At 39.6% G+C, this 16,414-nt stretch overlaps 1 protein-coding gene across 4 annotated transcripts in view; it reads left to right on the forward strand.

The window, feature by feature from the left end:
- SLC10A7 (solute carrier family 10 member 7) overlaps nt 1-16,414 on the forward strand; it is a 277,847-nt gene that overhangs the window by 205,664 nt on the left and 55,769 nt on the right. For all 4 annotated transcript variants that reach the window (XM_023227260.1, XM_023227265.1, XM_023227264.1 and 1 more), the window contains one exon: nt 4,048-4,083. In XM_023227260.1, coding sequence (XP_023083028.1) covers nt 4,048-4,083 — 36 coding nt within the window. The remainder of the gene's footprint in view (nt 1-4,047; nt 4,084-16,414) is intronic.

Here is a 16,414-nt window from a genome sequence, read left to right on the forward strand (position 1 = left end):
TCAATTTGTTTTATGTCATCAAAAAGACATACAGAGCCTGAAGCTCCTTTCAGATTAACTCTTAAAATACAACCCCGAGGAAATAGCTTAACATTGCAAAGGTTACACTTAACATTGCAAAGGTTACACTGTTCAAGAGCACAGGCTCTGGAGCCAATGGGAGGTTCAATTACTGGCATTGCTTCTTCCTACTTCACTCAGTCTCTCTGAGGCTCAGCATTCTTACCTAGTAGATGGGATAATATAGTAATAGTACCTATGTCAGAGAGTTGTTGTGAGGATTACATAAAATAACATACCTACAGCCCTTGGTCCAATATCGAACATAAGTACTACATAAATGTTAGTTTTTATTATTTTAATAATAATTGTGATGACTTGACTAAAAATTACGGTGCTCTTCTCAAAGTGAATGCCTCCTGGCTGACTCACTTCCTAATACAACTGAAAAGCAGGTTTCGGCATTATACAGTGACTCACTCTTAATGAACTTGAACAGCTATTCTTGAGAAAATAAGAAGGAATATTAAATCCAGAATTAGCAAATACTTCCTATTTGCTATGAAATTTTTACTATTTTGGGAACAAATATCATAAGTCCTTGGAAGAGCTACAAAGAAACTATCACGTATTGATGACTATCCATTAGAAGTATTCAGGGAGGAAAACCTGTTTATAACAACACTCTTCTATCTCACTGATTTTCTTTAATATCATTATGTTGAATTTTTTTCAGGCATTTCATAAATTTCCTTCTGCTTTGGATCTGTTACCAGAGAATTGTTGCATTCCTTTGAAGGTGTCATGTTTTCTTGCTTTTTCATATTTTTTTTTTTGTCCTTACTGCACATCTGGCATAACAGTTGCTTCTTCCAATTTTATGGATTGACTTTAGTAGGGAAAGGCTTTTTCCTATAGATATATCTATAGTGTTGGTTTGGTAGGTTGCCTTGGCTTTGATTCTGGATAGGCACAGTAATGTAGTCTTTGTATTTCTTCAGCTGTAATCAGCTCAGTGGTGTCTGTTGTGGTTGTTAGTGGAGGCTGTGATGAGGCATTTTTAGGGATAGGGACTCCAGACAGTCCAGTCCATGGACCCCAGAGGTGGTGGTGGAGTGCAGTGTGGACATGCCCTTAGGCCCTGGATGGTTTGCATAGGTGCTGGCAGTAGTGGGGAGAGTGGGTGCCGACACTACGCATGGGTGCTGGCAGCAGCAGTGGTAAAAGAGGACAGCTTCTCCTAAGGCCTACCGACGATGCAAACAGGTATCAGCAGCAGTAGGTGGGGCAGATTAATTCCCAGGCCCTGGAATGTTGTCCACAGGCACTGGTGGCTGCAGTGGCAGGTGAGAGAGGTCTCTCCTCAGGTCTCCCAATGGTCCACACAAGCCCCAGTGGTGATAAGGAAGTGTGGGTCAATCCCAAGGACCCCAGACAACATACACATTAGCGGCACACACGGAGGCCCATCCTCAGGCCCCCACATGGTGCAGATGGGTGCTGGCGGGAGGGATAGATTAATCCCCAGGTTCTCAGATGACCTGTGCAGGTGGCAGCAGCAGCTAAGCGAGGCCTAGTCTTAGTCCCCTTGAGGGCCTATGTTGGTGCTGGTAGTGGAGACAACAGGCAGGGTTGGCTTCTCTTGAGGCCTCCCAATGGTGGGCACAGGTGCCGGTGGCAGCGGGCAGGGTGGGTCAATCCCTAGGCCCCCATATGATGTGCAGAAGTGCCAGTGCACTGGTGGCAGGTGGGGCTGGCCTGACTTCTGGTCTGCAGATGGTGCCTGCAGATACCAGTGGGTGGCACATGTCGATCTCCAGACCCTCAGATGATGTGCACGTGTGCCAGTGCAGGCAGAGTGGGCCTATTCTCAGGCCCCCCAGTGGTGCACATGGGTGCTAGATGCAGTGGCACAGGGGTGGGGGTATCACTCCTCAGGCCCCTGGACAGTGCGCACCGGTAGTTGTGGCAGCACCAGTTGCAGCAGTTCTAGCACTCTATGAACCTTGTTTATAGATCAGTGTCCTCTACTGGATTATAAGCGTTTAAGCATAGGGACCATGTTGTACTCATTCTTGAATCTCCTGGATGAGCCCAGTACCCAGTATATAAGTGGATGTTTAATTATATGTTTAAACAAATCTGCTTGAAATTGAATGCCTCCCATGGGGGAATAGACTGAGTCAGCCAGATATTTTCATTTTCTTTTTTTTTTTTTTTGAGACGGAGTCTCGCTCTGTCGCCCAGGCTGGAGTGCAGTGGCCGGATCTCAGCTCACTGCAAGCTCCGCCTCCTGGGTTTACGCCATTCTCCTGCCTCAGCCTCCCAAGTAGCTGGGACTACAGGCGCCCGCCAACTCGCCTGGCTAGTTTTTTATATATATATTTTTTTAGTAGAGACGGGGTTTCGCCGTGTTAGCTAGGTTGGTCTCGATCTCCTGACCTCGCGATCCACCCATCTTGGCTTCCCAAAGTGCTGGGATTACAGGCTTGAGCCACCGCGCCCAGCCGATATTTTCATTTTCATGTGGCCCTTTAAACTTTGGAATTCCTCCTAAAGTCTGAACTTAGTACAAGTCATTGAAGGACAGTAGCCCTTCTAAGTTATCAATTATTTGTCATTTAGCACATTTGGCTCTCCTAAATGTATTAATGAGAACCTGTTTCATAGATACCAATGGAGTTGATAGGCCACAATACCTATTTTAATAAGTTGGATTTAAAGTGATTCTTAGATTAAAATATTGTATTCTCTTTGGCCAGTTGCAAAAGTGTGCACAATAAAAAACATTCATTCTATTGTTTAATAATAAAACAAGTCTATGGATATTCACATGTGTATATGCCCAAGAAAGACATGGTAGCATTGTTCATTTAAGGTAGGCCAGTCCCTCCTGGGCCACATGCAAAACAATTGAGTGACTGTTATGACACAGGGACTTTCATGTAAATACAAAAAGGATGAAAAAGGACTGTTTTTCTTCCAAAAGTAATGAAGTAGTCCCAGATCTGGATCTTGGACACTGTCTGGGTATAGTACCTCTGTCTATCTGTCTCTCTATCTCTCTCTTTTTCTGTGTGTGTGTGTGTGTGTGTGTGTGTGTGTGTGTGTGTGTGTGTCTGTCTGTCTGTCTCTTTTCTCTCTTAGGCATGCACAACCTCAGATTCTCTGAAATTTTAAAATTCCAAGTAGAATTCATTAATAAAAATCTGAAATGCTTTTTCTTGTATAAATCATAATGAAGTGTTGAGAGATAAAGGAAAAACTAAGACGGGCAAATAATCATCTGCTGCTCCAAAACTGAAGCCTGTCATTTCAACTCCCAACTCAAACACTTAGTTTTAAAGTGTTTGCCTTCAAGAAACCTAAAAGCTGGTATTCTGCTTCATTGGCAACAGCCTCAAACTGTTCCCTGTCATTGAAGAAAACAAATCTTTTGCTCATTTCTGCCTAGGGGAGGCAGAGGGACCGAGGTGGTCCTATGTGGCTGAATTAGATGAAAGACTTGCCTTCCACCATGGAGACATGAAGTCTAATCAAGTGAAATGAGTTTTGAGATCCCAGCTCATTTCCTAGGGGAGATCAGTTCACATTACAAAATCACGACATCTCATTCATCACAACTGACGTGGTCTTTGCTCAGGAGAGGACCCCAACTGGGACTAAACCACCTGTCTTCTCTCAAAAAGGGGCATTTTATCCAAGTTAGAGTTGAAAGCCTTGGAATGAGGAAGCTTGCCAGCCACCAGCTTCTATCTGTGTGATCCATGTGCAATGTGGAAGGGAATTTAGCTTTACAAAAGGAAAGATGAACCTAAGGCAGATTGGTGGTTGTACTTTTATGATGCCAAATACAAATAATTGTAATAGAGATGTTAAGGTATTATGGAAGAGAAAGCTAAGATTGGGACCCTCCCCTCTTTATCTAGATTTTATTAAACAGCAGTGAGAAGATAAGCACTCCCATGCCTCAGAGTTTAAAACGGCAAAGAAAGTGTCCTGCTTTCCAGGCTGATAAATGATCATCCTCTCTTTTATTTCTTTCAGGGCATCGTTATAACACCCCTGCTCCTGCTGCTTTTTGTGAGTATTTTGATGTTGTCTTTAATATCTATTATTAAAAGCTATCTACAATGCTTTAAGAAAGATCATTAGAACAAAAATGAAATTTGAATTATTTTGCACCATATTTTGAATTGTTATTCCAGTTTAGCTGTACCACATAATAATATTCAGATATGAAGAAGCTTCATAATTTCATGATCCAAGAACAGCATCAGGACCCAGTCATTAGGCCTCCAGCTCCTGGCTAAATCATTATATTACAAATAAATGACCCCATGACACAGGTTACAACTACTCTACTCTTTATTTTCTCATTAGTAAAACTAAAGTGATTGATAATGACCCAGTGTTTGATAGTGTTTAACAGAAAGAGCCCTAGGTCCAGGGGATCAGAGGAAGCTTGGGTTCCTAGGCTGGTACTGATGATAACTAGCTTCCTCCCCTTGGGAAAGGCTGCCTCAGTTTTTTCCATCTGTAGAATGGGAAGTAACATCTCCTCCTTTCTATCGCCCAGAGATAATGAAAGGTGCTTTAAAAATTAAAAATACAAATCAATACGGGCTTCTAGTTAACTAAACAAAAACCGTTCTGAAAACAAGAAATGCTAATTAGCTGTCTTATTTCTTTTGGCAGTAAGCATATGAGAAATTAGATGAAAGATTATAATAGAAATTAATGTTATCTCATGCTGAGCAAAGCATATGTAATCATGAATGATACCTAAAATACTTTATGAACTGTGCATGTTTTCATACACACATCTTCCAAATATAAATCACTCTGCTTATCACTGAAATGTAGTGGGGATGTGTTTCTGGGAATGTAATGTAGCTGTTTGACTAACACTATTTATCAGTGAATTAAAACTGTGGGGAAAATTTATTTAATTATAGTGTAATTACCCAAGTTGGAATTCAATTAGAGTAACAGAATGAGGGACTTCATTTCTTACCCGCTGAGTAGGAAATAGGGAGGGATAGATATACTACTAAACAGTTGGATTTCGCATCTTTCATGAAAGACATTACCTTCAAGTAATAAACCTCAGCCTTACCCTCCCTTTTGAAATGCTGGCTCCATTCTGACAAGGTAAGAAGAGTCAAATAATCAGATCACTTTCCTCAGCATAACAAAACTTCATTGACATGGACTCCACCAATGCAGAATTTGCAGTTAGTCAAATTGAAAATAAAGAGACTATTTGCATTAATTTGGAAGAAAAGACTTATTATGTAACTACCTGCTACTAGATGTGAGAAACTGGAATCATCCATTTGTTTATTTCCAAGACCTGGGATCACAGGACAGTTTCCCAGATGCAGCCCTTGGTGGGCACAGGATGCAGGCCTATCTGAGGTCCCTACTCGCAGTAGATCAAGGGACTGGTATAGAGCTCAGCATCTGGTAAAGGCACAATAAATGGCTGCATCACCTAGGTTTTCTCTGTTGTGGAAGAGTGACATCTCTTACTCTTGTAACTCATTTAAGAAGAGCAGGGGAGATGTTACAGCCACAACTAGGTGGCTGAGGCCTAGGGTGTAACACTTTGGACTATCTCAGAGGCTGGAATCTCTAAGACCCTTTTTTGACTTGTAATTAAAGAAACAAAGAGTAATTTTCTTGCCCTCCTTTCCATATCTGTATGGTAACATGCTGATAAAAATTGTGGCATCACTTTATTACAAGCTTTTCCCTACTCACAGAGCCATAGGCTCAGGAGCTTTAGTTGTAACGTTCAACATTCTAAAATTATAGAGCTACAAGAATAATGAAAGACTTGCCAAGACCCTCAATGTAAAAGTTTAATGATTCCCTTCTGAGTCAACGGGGCTATCCCAGTAGGTTCAGTGGCATTATCACACACATCATTAGATACATATGGTATTATGACTTTATATCATATGCATAGCATATAACACATTTTCTCTGTTTAGGTTGTCATGCATTTTATAAACAATGGAAATATCTTAAGCATTTGGGTTACCAGGCCTCATTTACTGAGCAAGTAATGAGCAAGTAACTGAGCAAGAACTCATTTACTAAGCAAGTAACTGAACAAGAACCTGAATGACTTAAAATGTGAACAAAGACTGCATGTGGTGACTCATACCTACAATCCCAGCACTTTGATAGGAAAAGGTGTGAGGATCACTTGAGCCCAGCAGTTCAAGACTATCCTGGGCAAAATATGGAGACCCATCTCTTACAAATGTATATATATGAACACATTCCATAAATGGTGTACTGTTTTTCTCAATGCCCCTATTGTGAGTTGAATTGTTTCCTCCAAAAAGATATGTTGAGGTTTTGACTCCAAGTACATCAGAATGTGGTCTTGTTTGGAAATAAGGTAATTACAAAAGTTATTAGTTAAGATGAGGACATACTGGAATAGGGTGGACCCTGAATCCAATACGATTGATGTCCTTATAAGAACAAGAAGAGAAGGCAGAGACACACAGGTAGAACTCTATGTGATGATGGAGGCAGACATTAAAGTGATACACCCACAAGCCAACAAATACCAAAGATTGCTGGCAAGCATCAGAATATAAAGGGAGATGAGGGATTCTCTCCTATAGATTTCATAGGGAACATGGCTCTGCTTGATTTCTGATTTACAGATTCTAGAACCATGAGACAATACATTTCTGTTGTTTTAAGTTGCCCAGTTTGGGGGCTTTGTTATAGAAGTCCAAGAAACTAATACAACTCCTGGAAGTAGTATTGTCTTATTTTATCATATTATAAAAATGGAAATTTCTGGATATTCAGGCATAAGAGCTAACAAAGGCCATTTTTGCTGATGGAATCTCAGCTGTATTCCCAACCTTTTCTCAGAATATTTCCTTCACTTTCTTGCTCCAACCAAAACCTGTCCTATGATTCATGTTTCTGCCACAGCCTTGAAATGGGGGAAGGTGTCTTCCTTGTACCTCATTACCAATTCCAGATCATTTCCCATGCCTTCTCCATAAAATACCCTGGTTCCTTTGAAGATTGTGCCAACACAGCTATACCACCTGCTACTCCAGTTTGTTGTAATTATCAGTAGAACCCCAGGCCACTATCAGTCTGAAAAAATGTTAGCATCTTCCCATTGTTTTCTTTTTAACAGTATACTTTAAAAATTCTTGGTATTTTCAGTATTCACATAGTTGGTCCTTCCAATACCCTGATCTCTAAATTCTTGACCTCATCTCCAGCAAGCTTGCCCTCCACTTTATCTCAGCCAACTACTCCAGGCCCTTCACTTTGTTATTGCCAATAAATGCGTCCCTCAATAATCCAATTTTCAAATTTCCTCTCTGACTAACAGCTCCTGCCTTATGATTTATTCCCCAAACCAAAAGTTCTTCACTGGAATGGCCAATTCATTTACTTTATCACCTTTACAATGCATCTAACTATACCCCAACTCTCACCCCATGCCCTCACATCCCATCTTACCCAGCCTAGACCTCATGGTCCATCATTATAATTCCTTTATTACATGCACCATCAACAATCTTACTCATCTCTAGTGCTTCATATTTGCCTGAAAAAGTACTAACCCTGCTGAAATCTAACTCTACACCTTCCTGCATATGTACCTGAACTTGCTGGAACAAAAACATTACCATGCTGACTGGTCTCATTTGAAACTCATGACAACTAAATGTAAGTGAGCCTGGCAATTCTACTACTTTCCTTTAATTAATTCACTCTTCCACTCGAGGATCATTTCACACCTTCTCCTTGCCTCTCAAATCTCTAGTGCCTCTTTTTTCATATCAAGTATTGCCAAAAGGAAATTGGCTGACGAGGAAATAAGCAATCAGAGAAATTTTACGTGATCCCACCCACCTGCATCTGTAGCCATATTCTTCGCCTTTTTTCCTGTTTCTATGGATAAACTGTCTTTTCTCCCCTCTAAAGGAAGTTCTTTGAGTTATGTCATCTCTTATGTCCTACTTAATGATATGATTCATACAGATATTCCTTCTTCTCCTATATTATCACATTTTCTCTCTCTACTGGATTATTTCTATTAGCATATAAGCATTCTGTAATATTACACATCTTAAAATTAAACCTCACCTTATCCTACCTGCACTCCATTTCTGTGCTCTCTTTTTATAGCAGAATTCCTAAAAAAAGTTATTTAAACTTATTCGTTACTCATTGAATAATATATACTGAGTTATTTCTACATGCCAGACACTGTCCTGGGTGTGGGAATATAACAATAAGTAAAACAGTTATCTCTTTGCTCTCAAAACAGCATTCTGAAAATACTAGTGGAAAGAAACAACCAACAGATAAGTAGAAATATAGTGTGTGAGATGGGTGATAAGTGCTGAATACAAAAGTAAGATAATGTAGAGGAATAAGAAGTACTGGATTGGGATGGGAGAGAGGGTTGCTATTTTAAATAGGGCGGTCAAGTTCAGATTCACTGAGAAAATGATACTTGAGCAAAGGCCTGGAAGAGATAAGGGAGTGAGACTTCTGGGGTTAGAGTATTCCAGGTGGAGGGAACACTAAGTGCAAAGGTCCTGAGGGTATACCCAGTATCCTTAAGAAACACCAGGGTGGCCAGTGTGACTGGAATACAGTGAACAAGGGAGAGAGGAGATAAAGATGATGTCAGAGACAGAACAGGGGACAACTTATTTAGGACCTTAAAGTCCTTTGTAAGGACTTGGAATTTTAATTTGAGAGAGACAGGAAACCATTAAATGGGTTTTGATAAAAGGAATAGCATGTTCTGCTGTACTTTTTTAAAGGATGATTCCGGATGCTGGGTTGAGAACAGATTGTAAGGGGACCATGGTGGAAGCAGGAAGACCAGTTAGAAAGCTAATGATATTATGGCAAGTGATCCTGTTAGCTTGGACCAGAGTGGCTGAGTAAATCTGGTAGGAGGTAGTTGTAAGTAGAAGTGGAAAGTAGAACTGAGACATTGAATGAAGGTTTTTGGGGAAAGAGAAGAGGCAAAGGTGACTCCAGTCCTGAGCAACTGGAAGTGTAGAGTGGCCATTTACTAAGATAGGGAAGACTTTAGGGTTGAGCAGGTTGAAGGAACTCATAAGGAGAATTCAGCATGGGAGATACTTGGATTCCACTGACTTTCAGACATCTAAGTAGAGACATCAGGTAAGCAATGGACTACATGAGTCTGGAATTCAGGAAAGAGGTCTTAACTAGAGATATATATTTGGGAGAGGTCGGCATCTAGATGGATTTTAAATTAGACTAGAAGAAAGTGATAATAAAAAAGGAAAGATATCAGAGGATCAAGTGCTAGGACACTGCAATAGTAAGAGATTCACAAAGTAGACCAAGGAATGGCCAGTTTGCTTAGGAGGAACACTGAGAAATTTTGGTGTCCTAGAAGTTTAGCAGAGAATGTATTTCAAAAAAGAGGAGAGTGATCAACTACTTCATTTGCTGCTAATAGTTCAAATAAAATGAAGTTTCAAAATTGACCATTGGTTTTAAGAAGACAGAGGTCATTGGGGACCTTAACAAGAGCTATTTCATCAAAGTTGTGTAGTTGAAAGCCTGATTGGATGGGTTGAGGAAAGAATGGAAGAAGAGTTAAAGACAGTGATAATTGATAACTCTTTTGGAGAAATGTTTCTGTAAAGGGTACAGAAAATGGTGTACTAACAAAGTAATAAAATATGAAGAGAAGATTTTGTTTAAATTGGGAAAATTAGTAGCACATTTGTGTGAGTAGGATTAACCCAGTTATGGAGAGAAAAACTGATCAGAAAAAATAAGGGAGAGCTTATGGACACATGTCCTTGAGCAGGAGAAAAGGAGTGAGCTCTAGCGCATAGTAGCCTCCTAGAGAGAGAGATTTACTATGGGAATTGACTCATGCAATTATGGAGCCTAGAAGTCCCACTATCTGCTATCCGGAAGCTGGGAAAACAGAAAATCCAGTGATGTAATTCAGTCCAAGGCCAAAGGCCTGAGAATCAAAGGAACCAATAGTATAACTCTTAGCTCCAGTCTGAGTTTGAAGGCCTAAGAACTAGAGGCTGTGGGTGGTGACTGATAATAGGTCCTGGAGCCAAAAGACCCAAGAACCCAGAGTCCCAGTGTCCAAGTACAGGACAAGTTGGATGTCCCAGCTCAAGACAGGTGTAAATTCACCCTACTTCTGCCTTTTTGTTCAATACAGGCCCTCAGCGGATTGAATGACACTTGCCCCCATTGGTGAGGGTGGATCTTCTATACTCAGTGTACTAATTTGAATGCTAATATCTTCCAGACATACCCAAATAGATACACCCAGAAACAATGTTTTACCAGCTATCTGGGCATCCCATAGTTCAGTCAAGTTGACACATTGAAATTAACCATCATATATTCCTGTTGGCATTTATTATCTCATGACATCTTAGTCATTTGTTAATTTGTTTATGTGTGTTCTCCACCTAGAATGTAAGCATCACAAGAGAGCAGGGACGCTATCTGTTTTAGTCACTGTCATAATCCCAATACCCAAAATAGTGCCTGATAGTTGAAGTCACTCAAAAACATTTTTTGAATGTTTTTGAATGTTTTGAAAGAAAGTGAATGCATGGTTGGACAAATGAATGGATGCATCTGTCCAAAAAGTTGGGTTGGAGCTATTTTTAAAACTGCTATTTTCTTGTTATATGCTCTAACTTCAGAGACATATTCTTTATTATGAAGCCACTTTAAAGGAACTGAGTTCACTTTCTCTCACACTCTCTTTGTAGAGAGGTAGCTCAGTATGATGAAAAGACATAAAATTCTGGTTTAGTTGGCAGCCAGTACCAGTTATGTAAAAGTAGGTTTTCTTTAACCCTTCTTAGCCTCAGTTTTTACCTCTGTAAAATGAAGATTATAATAAGATAAAATGAGTTAATTTTTGTGAAAGCATATTGTAAACTGTAAAGAGCCATGCAAATGTTACATTTGACACTTAATAGAGAAAAATAGAAAAGAATCCCAGGAGGACATCAAGATTCCGCAAAAGCACTCATCTGAAATGCAGCAGCCGGCCAACTACTTCAAATCTTAATCATGGGCTGAGTCCTAAGACTTAAAACTTTAGGATTCTATAACCATACATAATCTATAATTTTATAATCTTGTGTGTAAATGAGTCTGATGTTTACCATGGCCAGTAGGGAGAGCAGTGAGACTTTCCCTGAAGTATCACTTTTTACTACTAAGATCCTGTCTTAGTTCATCCAGGTTACTGTAAAAAAATACCACAAACTGGGTGGCTTATAAACAATAGAAATTTATTTCTGACAGTTCTGGAGGCTGGGAAGTCCAAGATGAAGGCAGATTCAGTGTCTAGGAAAAAGGCCTGCTTTCTGGGTCATAGATGGCTGCTTTTTGCTGTGTCCTTACAAGGTGGAAAGGGCAAGGCAGCGCTCTAGGGCCTCTTTTATAAAAGCACTAATTCATTCATATGGGTTCCACCCTCAGGACCTAATCACTTCCCAAAGTCCTATCTCCGAATACCAGCACCCAGGGGTTTGGATTTCAATATACAAATTTTAGGGGCACAGAAGCGTTCAGATTATCATGGACCCAGAGTGCTTTAAATACATTACTTCAATTTTCTTAATAACATATCTCTCATTTAGGCAAGGGCAGAAATTATTGTTCTTCTTTATTTTGTCAGTGTATCTTCCTCAGTCCATGGAGTTCCTGTCTATGAGGATAAATTAAGGCCTTGTCCAGCTTTAAAAACTGTACTTATAAGTTCATTACTTGGAATTTCATATTAATCTTCCCTTTGAAACAATGGTACAAGTGGCAAGTGTCCACTAGATTTTAACTTCTAATAGGCCAAGAATTGGAATTGTGCACGTCTTATTCATTACCTTATCTTCAATGCCAAGTATTCAATAAATATGTATTGGAAGGAGGGCAATAGAAAAGTAGATGAGTAATGAATGATTAGAATGATTCAAATGATAAATAAATGGTTAGGAACTCAACCTGACTCATAACCTCTTACCTTTTATTTGCTATGAAAAATAAATTAGAGTTTTTTAATAATATTAAACAAAATAATCATCCTTTTATTGAGACCTATTGTGTATTGTGAATACTACAAAGATTAATCTGACATTGGTCCTTTCATTAAAGATCTTATGGTGTAATAGGGAAAATAGGGTATATGCACAAATAATTAAAATCAACTTAGAAATTATTTCACAGTTATAATATTTCAAAGGAGATTACTAACATAGAAAACACTTCATTAAATAGAAGTAGATTTTTTGCAATAAATTTTCTACTGAAAGAAAATTTTTAATGTGAGAGAGTGAAAAGGTAGATAGAAACTTCCAGTGTTTCTCAACGGATCTCATGCTTACTTCAGTTTTCTTTTCATTTGCGTGGTTCTGATTCTCTGTTGTGTCTAACATCACTAAAAATCTTGCATATCTTTGCTTTCCTTTGATGTGGTTTATCACTAATACTATGTTTAGCAGCCGTTATTATGGTCTTTACCAGCAGCATATAATAGAGAATATTGAAGGAGATTCTAAAACTTGAAAAGTAGTATAGGATGGTAATTAAGATGAAGAAGCAATAGGACTGAGTTTAGCATTTTGGCTGTGAAGTCAGGCGGTTGGGTTTTAAACACTAGTGAACAGTACTAGGACAGTTGATCAAGCAGTTTGAAACCTTTCCTTCTGTGGAACCCTGTTCTCTACCAATTGTGCAGTCTCCATATGACTGCCAGTCTCCGTAGTAGTTAACTCATACTTTCTCCCCAACTACATCTTGCTTACTCTAAGAAGAGGAATGAAAGGAAGCTACCTGTATATCTAGACTTCTTTCCTACTCCCTCTGAAAGACAAAGTAGGTCAAAGATAACTGTTCACACTATGGAAACATATCAGTCTAATTCTGTGTAATTGCAGTCTAAGGAAACCATGTATTGGATGTTGTCGTCATGGGCTCAAGCCCCCAAATTCTGTCGACCATCAATTTATTTAATTAAGTCCATAATTGGCAGAGAAAGGTCAGTAACACTTTGACTTTTTACCATTAGAACAACAGACCAAAGCCTCACTTCTCCCCTCTCCAGCCGTAAAGGTCAACTGAGCAGCAAGACCTATTGAAACATGTGGAGTGCAAGCTTTGACTGCTGCTGAAAGTCATCCTTGGAGTTCATAGGTGACACCATCTTCATATGTGGGGATGGTCACATCATTACCTTGGGGTATTTGACAAACATTGGCCTACATGTTCACCCATTCAGAATCATGTAAGCACCCCCTGAGTAAGTGGGGGCACTGCTAGCTCTTCTCTCAGTTGGTTTTATGTGACTTGGTTTCTTAGAGAGCCAGCCCCTCGGCAAGTAGGTTTATAAGGCACTGTGATTATTGGACCGATATACATATATGCACGTGTATACACAAACACATATGTATACAGAATATATACATACCAGGCTCTGTTTCTAGGCTGACTATATGTTCCCTTGATCTGACTGTCTCTCCTATTAGTTTCCATTTCAGCAGTTCTTAAATTCAATAGGTTTGAATTCTCACATCTCTGCATAAGAAACCTTGTTTTTCTGGGGTAGAATAATTTTTATTGAGTAGCTAATTATAGTCACTTGATGCGTAATCCCACATAACAGGCATGACTAGCTTTGGAGGTATTATCTTCACTTTATATGAGAAAACCTAGGTTCAGAGAGATTTTGTCCCTGGACTGAGACTGCACAACTGGTAGAGAACACAAGGCGCTTTCATTCTGGGTCGGCCTCCCCTTGAATGCTCCTTCCAGTTTATGCTTGCTAAGCATGCCTTTTGGGAGACACAGTTGTTTTTGGTTTTTGTTTTTTTTTATTTTTAGACGGAGTTTCGCTCTGTCACCAGGCTGGAGTGCAGTGGCACTATCTCGGCTTACTGTAAGCTCCGCCTCCCAGGTTCACGCCATTCTCCTGCCTCAGCCTCCCGAGTAGCTGGGACTACAGGCGCCCGCTACCATGCCTGGCTAATTTTTGTATTTTTAGTAGAGACAGGGTTTCACCATGGTCTCGATCTCCTGACCTCGTGATCTGCCCGCCTCGGCCCACAGTTTGTTTTAAAACATATTATCAGCACACAATTACTTTTTCTTGAATATTATATCCTAAGTAACATAGGTAAGAGGAAAAAGAAGTGGGCGTAATAATTGCCTTGAAGAAACTTAAAACTTATTTGGGCAAACAAGAATCAAGAATATGGAAGAAATTTAGAGAAGAAATTGACTGCTGAACTGTGGTTCGAACTGAGCTTAATAGGAGTTCACAGAAGAGAGAGGTCCAGGTCAGCAAAAGAGATCCAGGGGCAGCTTTCAAGGCTGCAGTCATCATTAGTAGTTGTATAAGACTAGTATTACTAGTCAGCCTAGTAATTGGCTGTCTATGATAGAAAATTCTTCAACTTTTGATCCCATCACTATGAACAGAAACAATGTATACAGCCATTAGTGTCATGTACAATGATTATTTTTTATAATTTGTTTCCAATTATGGTTGCATAATTAATGGACACACGTGTGAGATGCAATAATAAAACCTAAACCACTTGAAAAGAAACTAGCTATCTGATTGTCTCAGTTACTTCACATTGAGTCAGTTTCTCTACCTTGTGCTCAGTGGTGTTTGTTCTAAAGCAAGTGAAGACAAATCTCCCCTTGAAGCTGAGGGTAACTTCTGACTACGGGAAGGGAAGCACCTGGTAAGCAGTTTTCAAATGCTCGAGAGATGACAGAGGTGACATTGATAAACTTCCTCCCCCATTAAGGACTAATGTCCCAAGAAGGCCAGTTGCACTACTGGTTCCTCCCCCATTAAGGACTACTGTCCCAAGAAGGCCAGTTGCGTTGATGGTCTGGGACTTCTCAGACTTCACTGAAGTGAGCTGGAGACATGGGATGAGTTGGGGCAGTCTTGTCCTAGCCAGGCTTTTCCCTTGCCCTTTAGTTCTTTCTTCAGCACCAGTTACCGGGGGTGCTCCTTGACAGGGTAGGGTCGATCCAGAGTTGGAAAGACACTGGTTCCTTGCTACTCCCTTGCCTATTGGTAACCAAGCTGGAGGAACTTAATCATGTGTTCTCCTTAAGAGAATATTTAGCAATAGCAGGTCCTTTGGTTCCCAAACCACACTCAGGATTGACAAGACCAAATCCTTTGGTCAAAAATTAGGGAGCAAAGTTTGGTCCTAGAGGCTTCTGAGTATCTCTGCCTCCAGCCCTTCATGGCGTGGAAGCTCAATTCCTCACAGCTTTCCTCTTTCCTCTGGGTTAGAATAAGCCAATTTACAGTTCATTTTGGCACATTTCACTAAACAGTCTATGCGGGTTTGAGTAACCTGAACCTATGATTGCGCACATTAAGTTTCCATCAAAGTTATTAGAAGGTAACCTTTGCATCTTACATTTTATATTAGCATATAACATGGATGAAGTGGAGGACATTATGCTAAGTGAAATAAACCAGACACAGAAAGACAAATACTGCATAATCTCACTTATATGTGGAATCTAAAAGAGTCAAACTCATAGAAACAGAGTCGAAGGGAGGTTACCAGGAGCCAGGGAATTGGAGAAATGGGGAGATGTTGGCCAAAGGATGCAGACTGGCAGTTATAAGCCAGTAAGTTCTGGACACTGAATGTGCAGCATCGTTACTGCAGATAATAATAACGTATTGCATATTTAAAATTTGCTAAGTGATTAGATCTTAAATATTCTTAAGATCATACACAAAAAGGTAACTGTGTGAGGTGATGGATATGTTAAATAGCTTTATTGTAGTAATCATTTTGCAATATATGCATATATCAAAACATCATGTTGTACACCTTTAATAGATGCACTTTTTGTCAATTATACCTCAATAAAACTAAGAGAAGGACAATAACTAGCATATAAACAAAAAGAAAAGTGAAGCCATGTTTTATATAATGTTTTTATATTTATAAAATCTACTAAGCCTCTTTTGTTCTTTATTTCTCAGAGAGGGAAAAAGACTGTGAATATAAATATCAAAAAAGATAACTTCCTCTCCTAAATGTATACTTTCCACACAATAACCCAACTTGAGCTTGATGCATGCAACTGAATCAGTATGGCTGTTTAATAGCCATATTTAATTTTGATAAAAATCATAGTCTTTTTAACATTGAGTCTGTCACCTGGTATACATTCACTTGACGATTTTATGTAAGTTTAGTTCACATGTATCCCTGTGAGAGAAGGAGCAGTGGGAATGAAAGAAAAACTGAACTATATGATGTATAGGGAGGGGATTGGGGTCTGGGGAGACTCTTCCTTCTTCTGTTTAAATGTTTATCTTTGTGAC

Source organism: Piliocolobus tephrosceles, chromosome 3 (assembly GCF_002776525.5).
Source record: "Piliocolobus tephrosceles isolate RC106 chromosome 3, ASM277652v3, whole genome shotgun sequence".
Lineage (NCBI taxonomy): Eukaryota > Metazoa > Chordata > Mammalia > Primates > Cercopithecidae > Piliocolobus > Piliocolobus tephrosceles.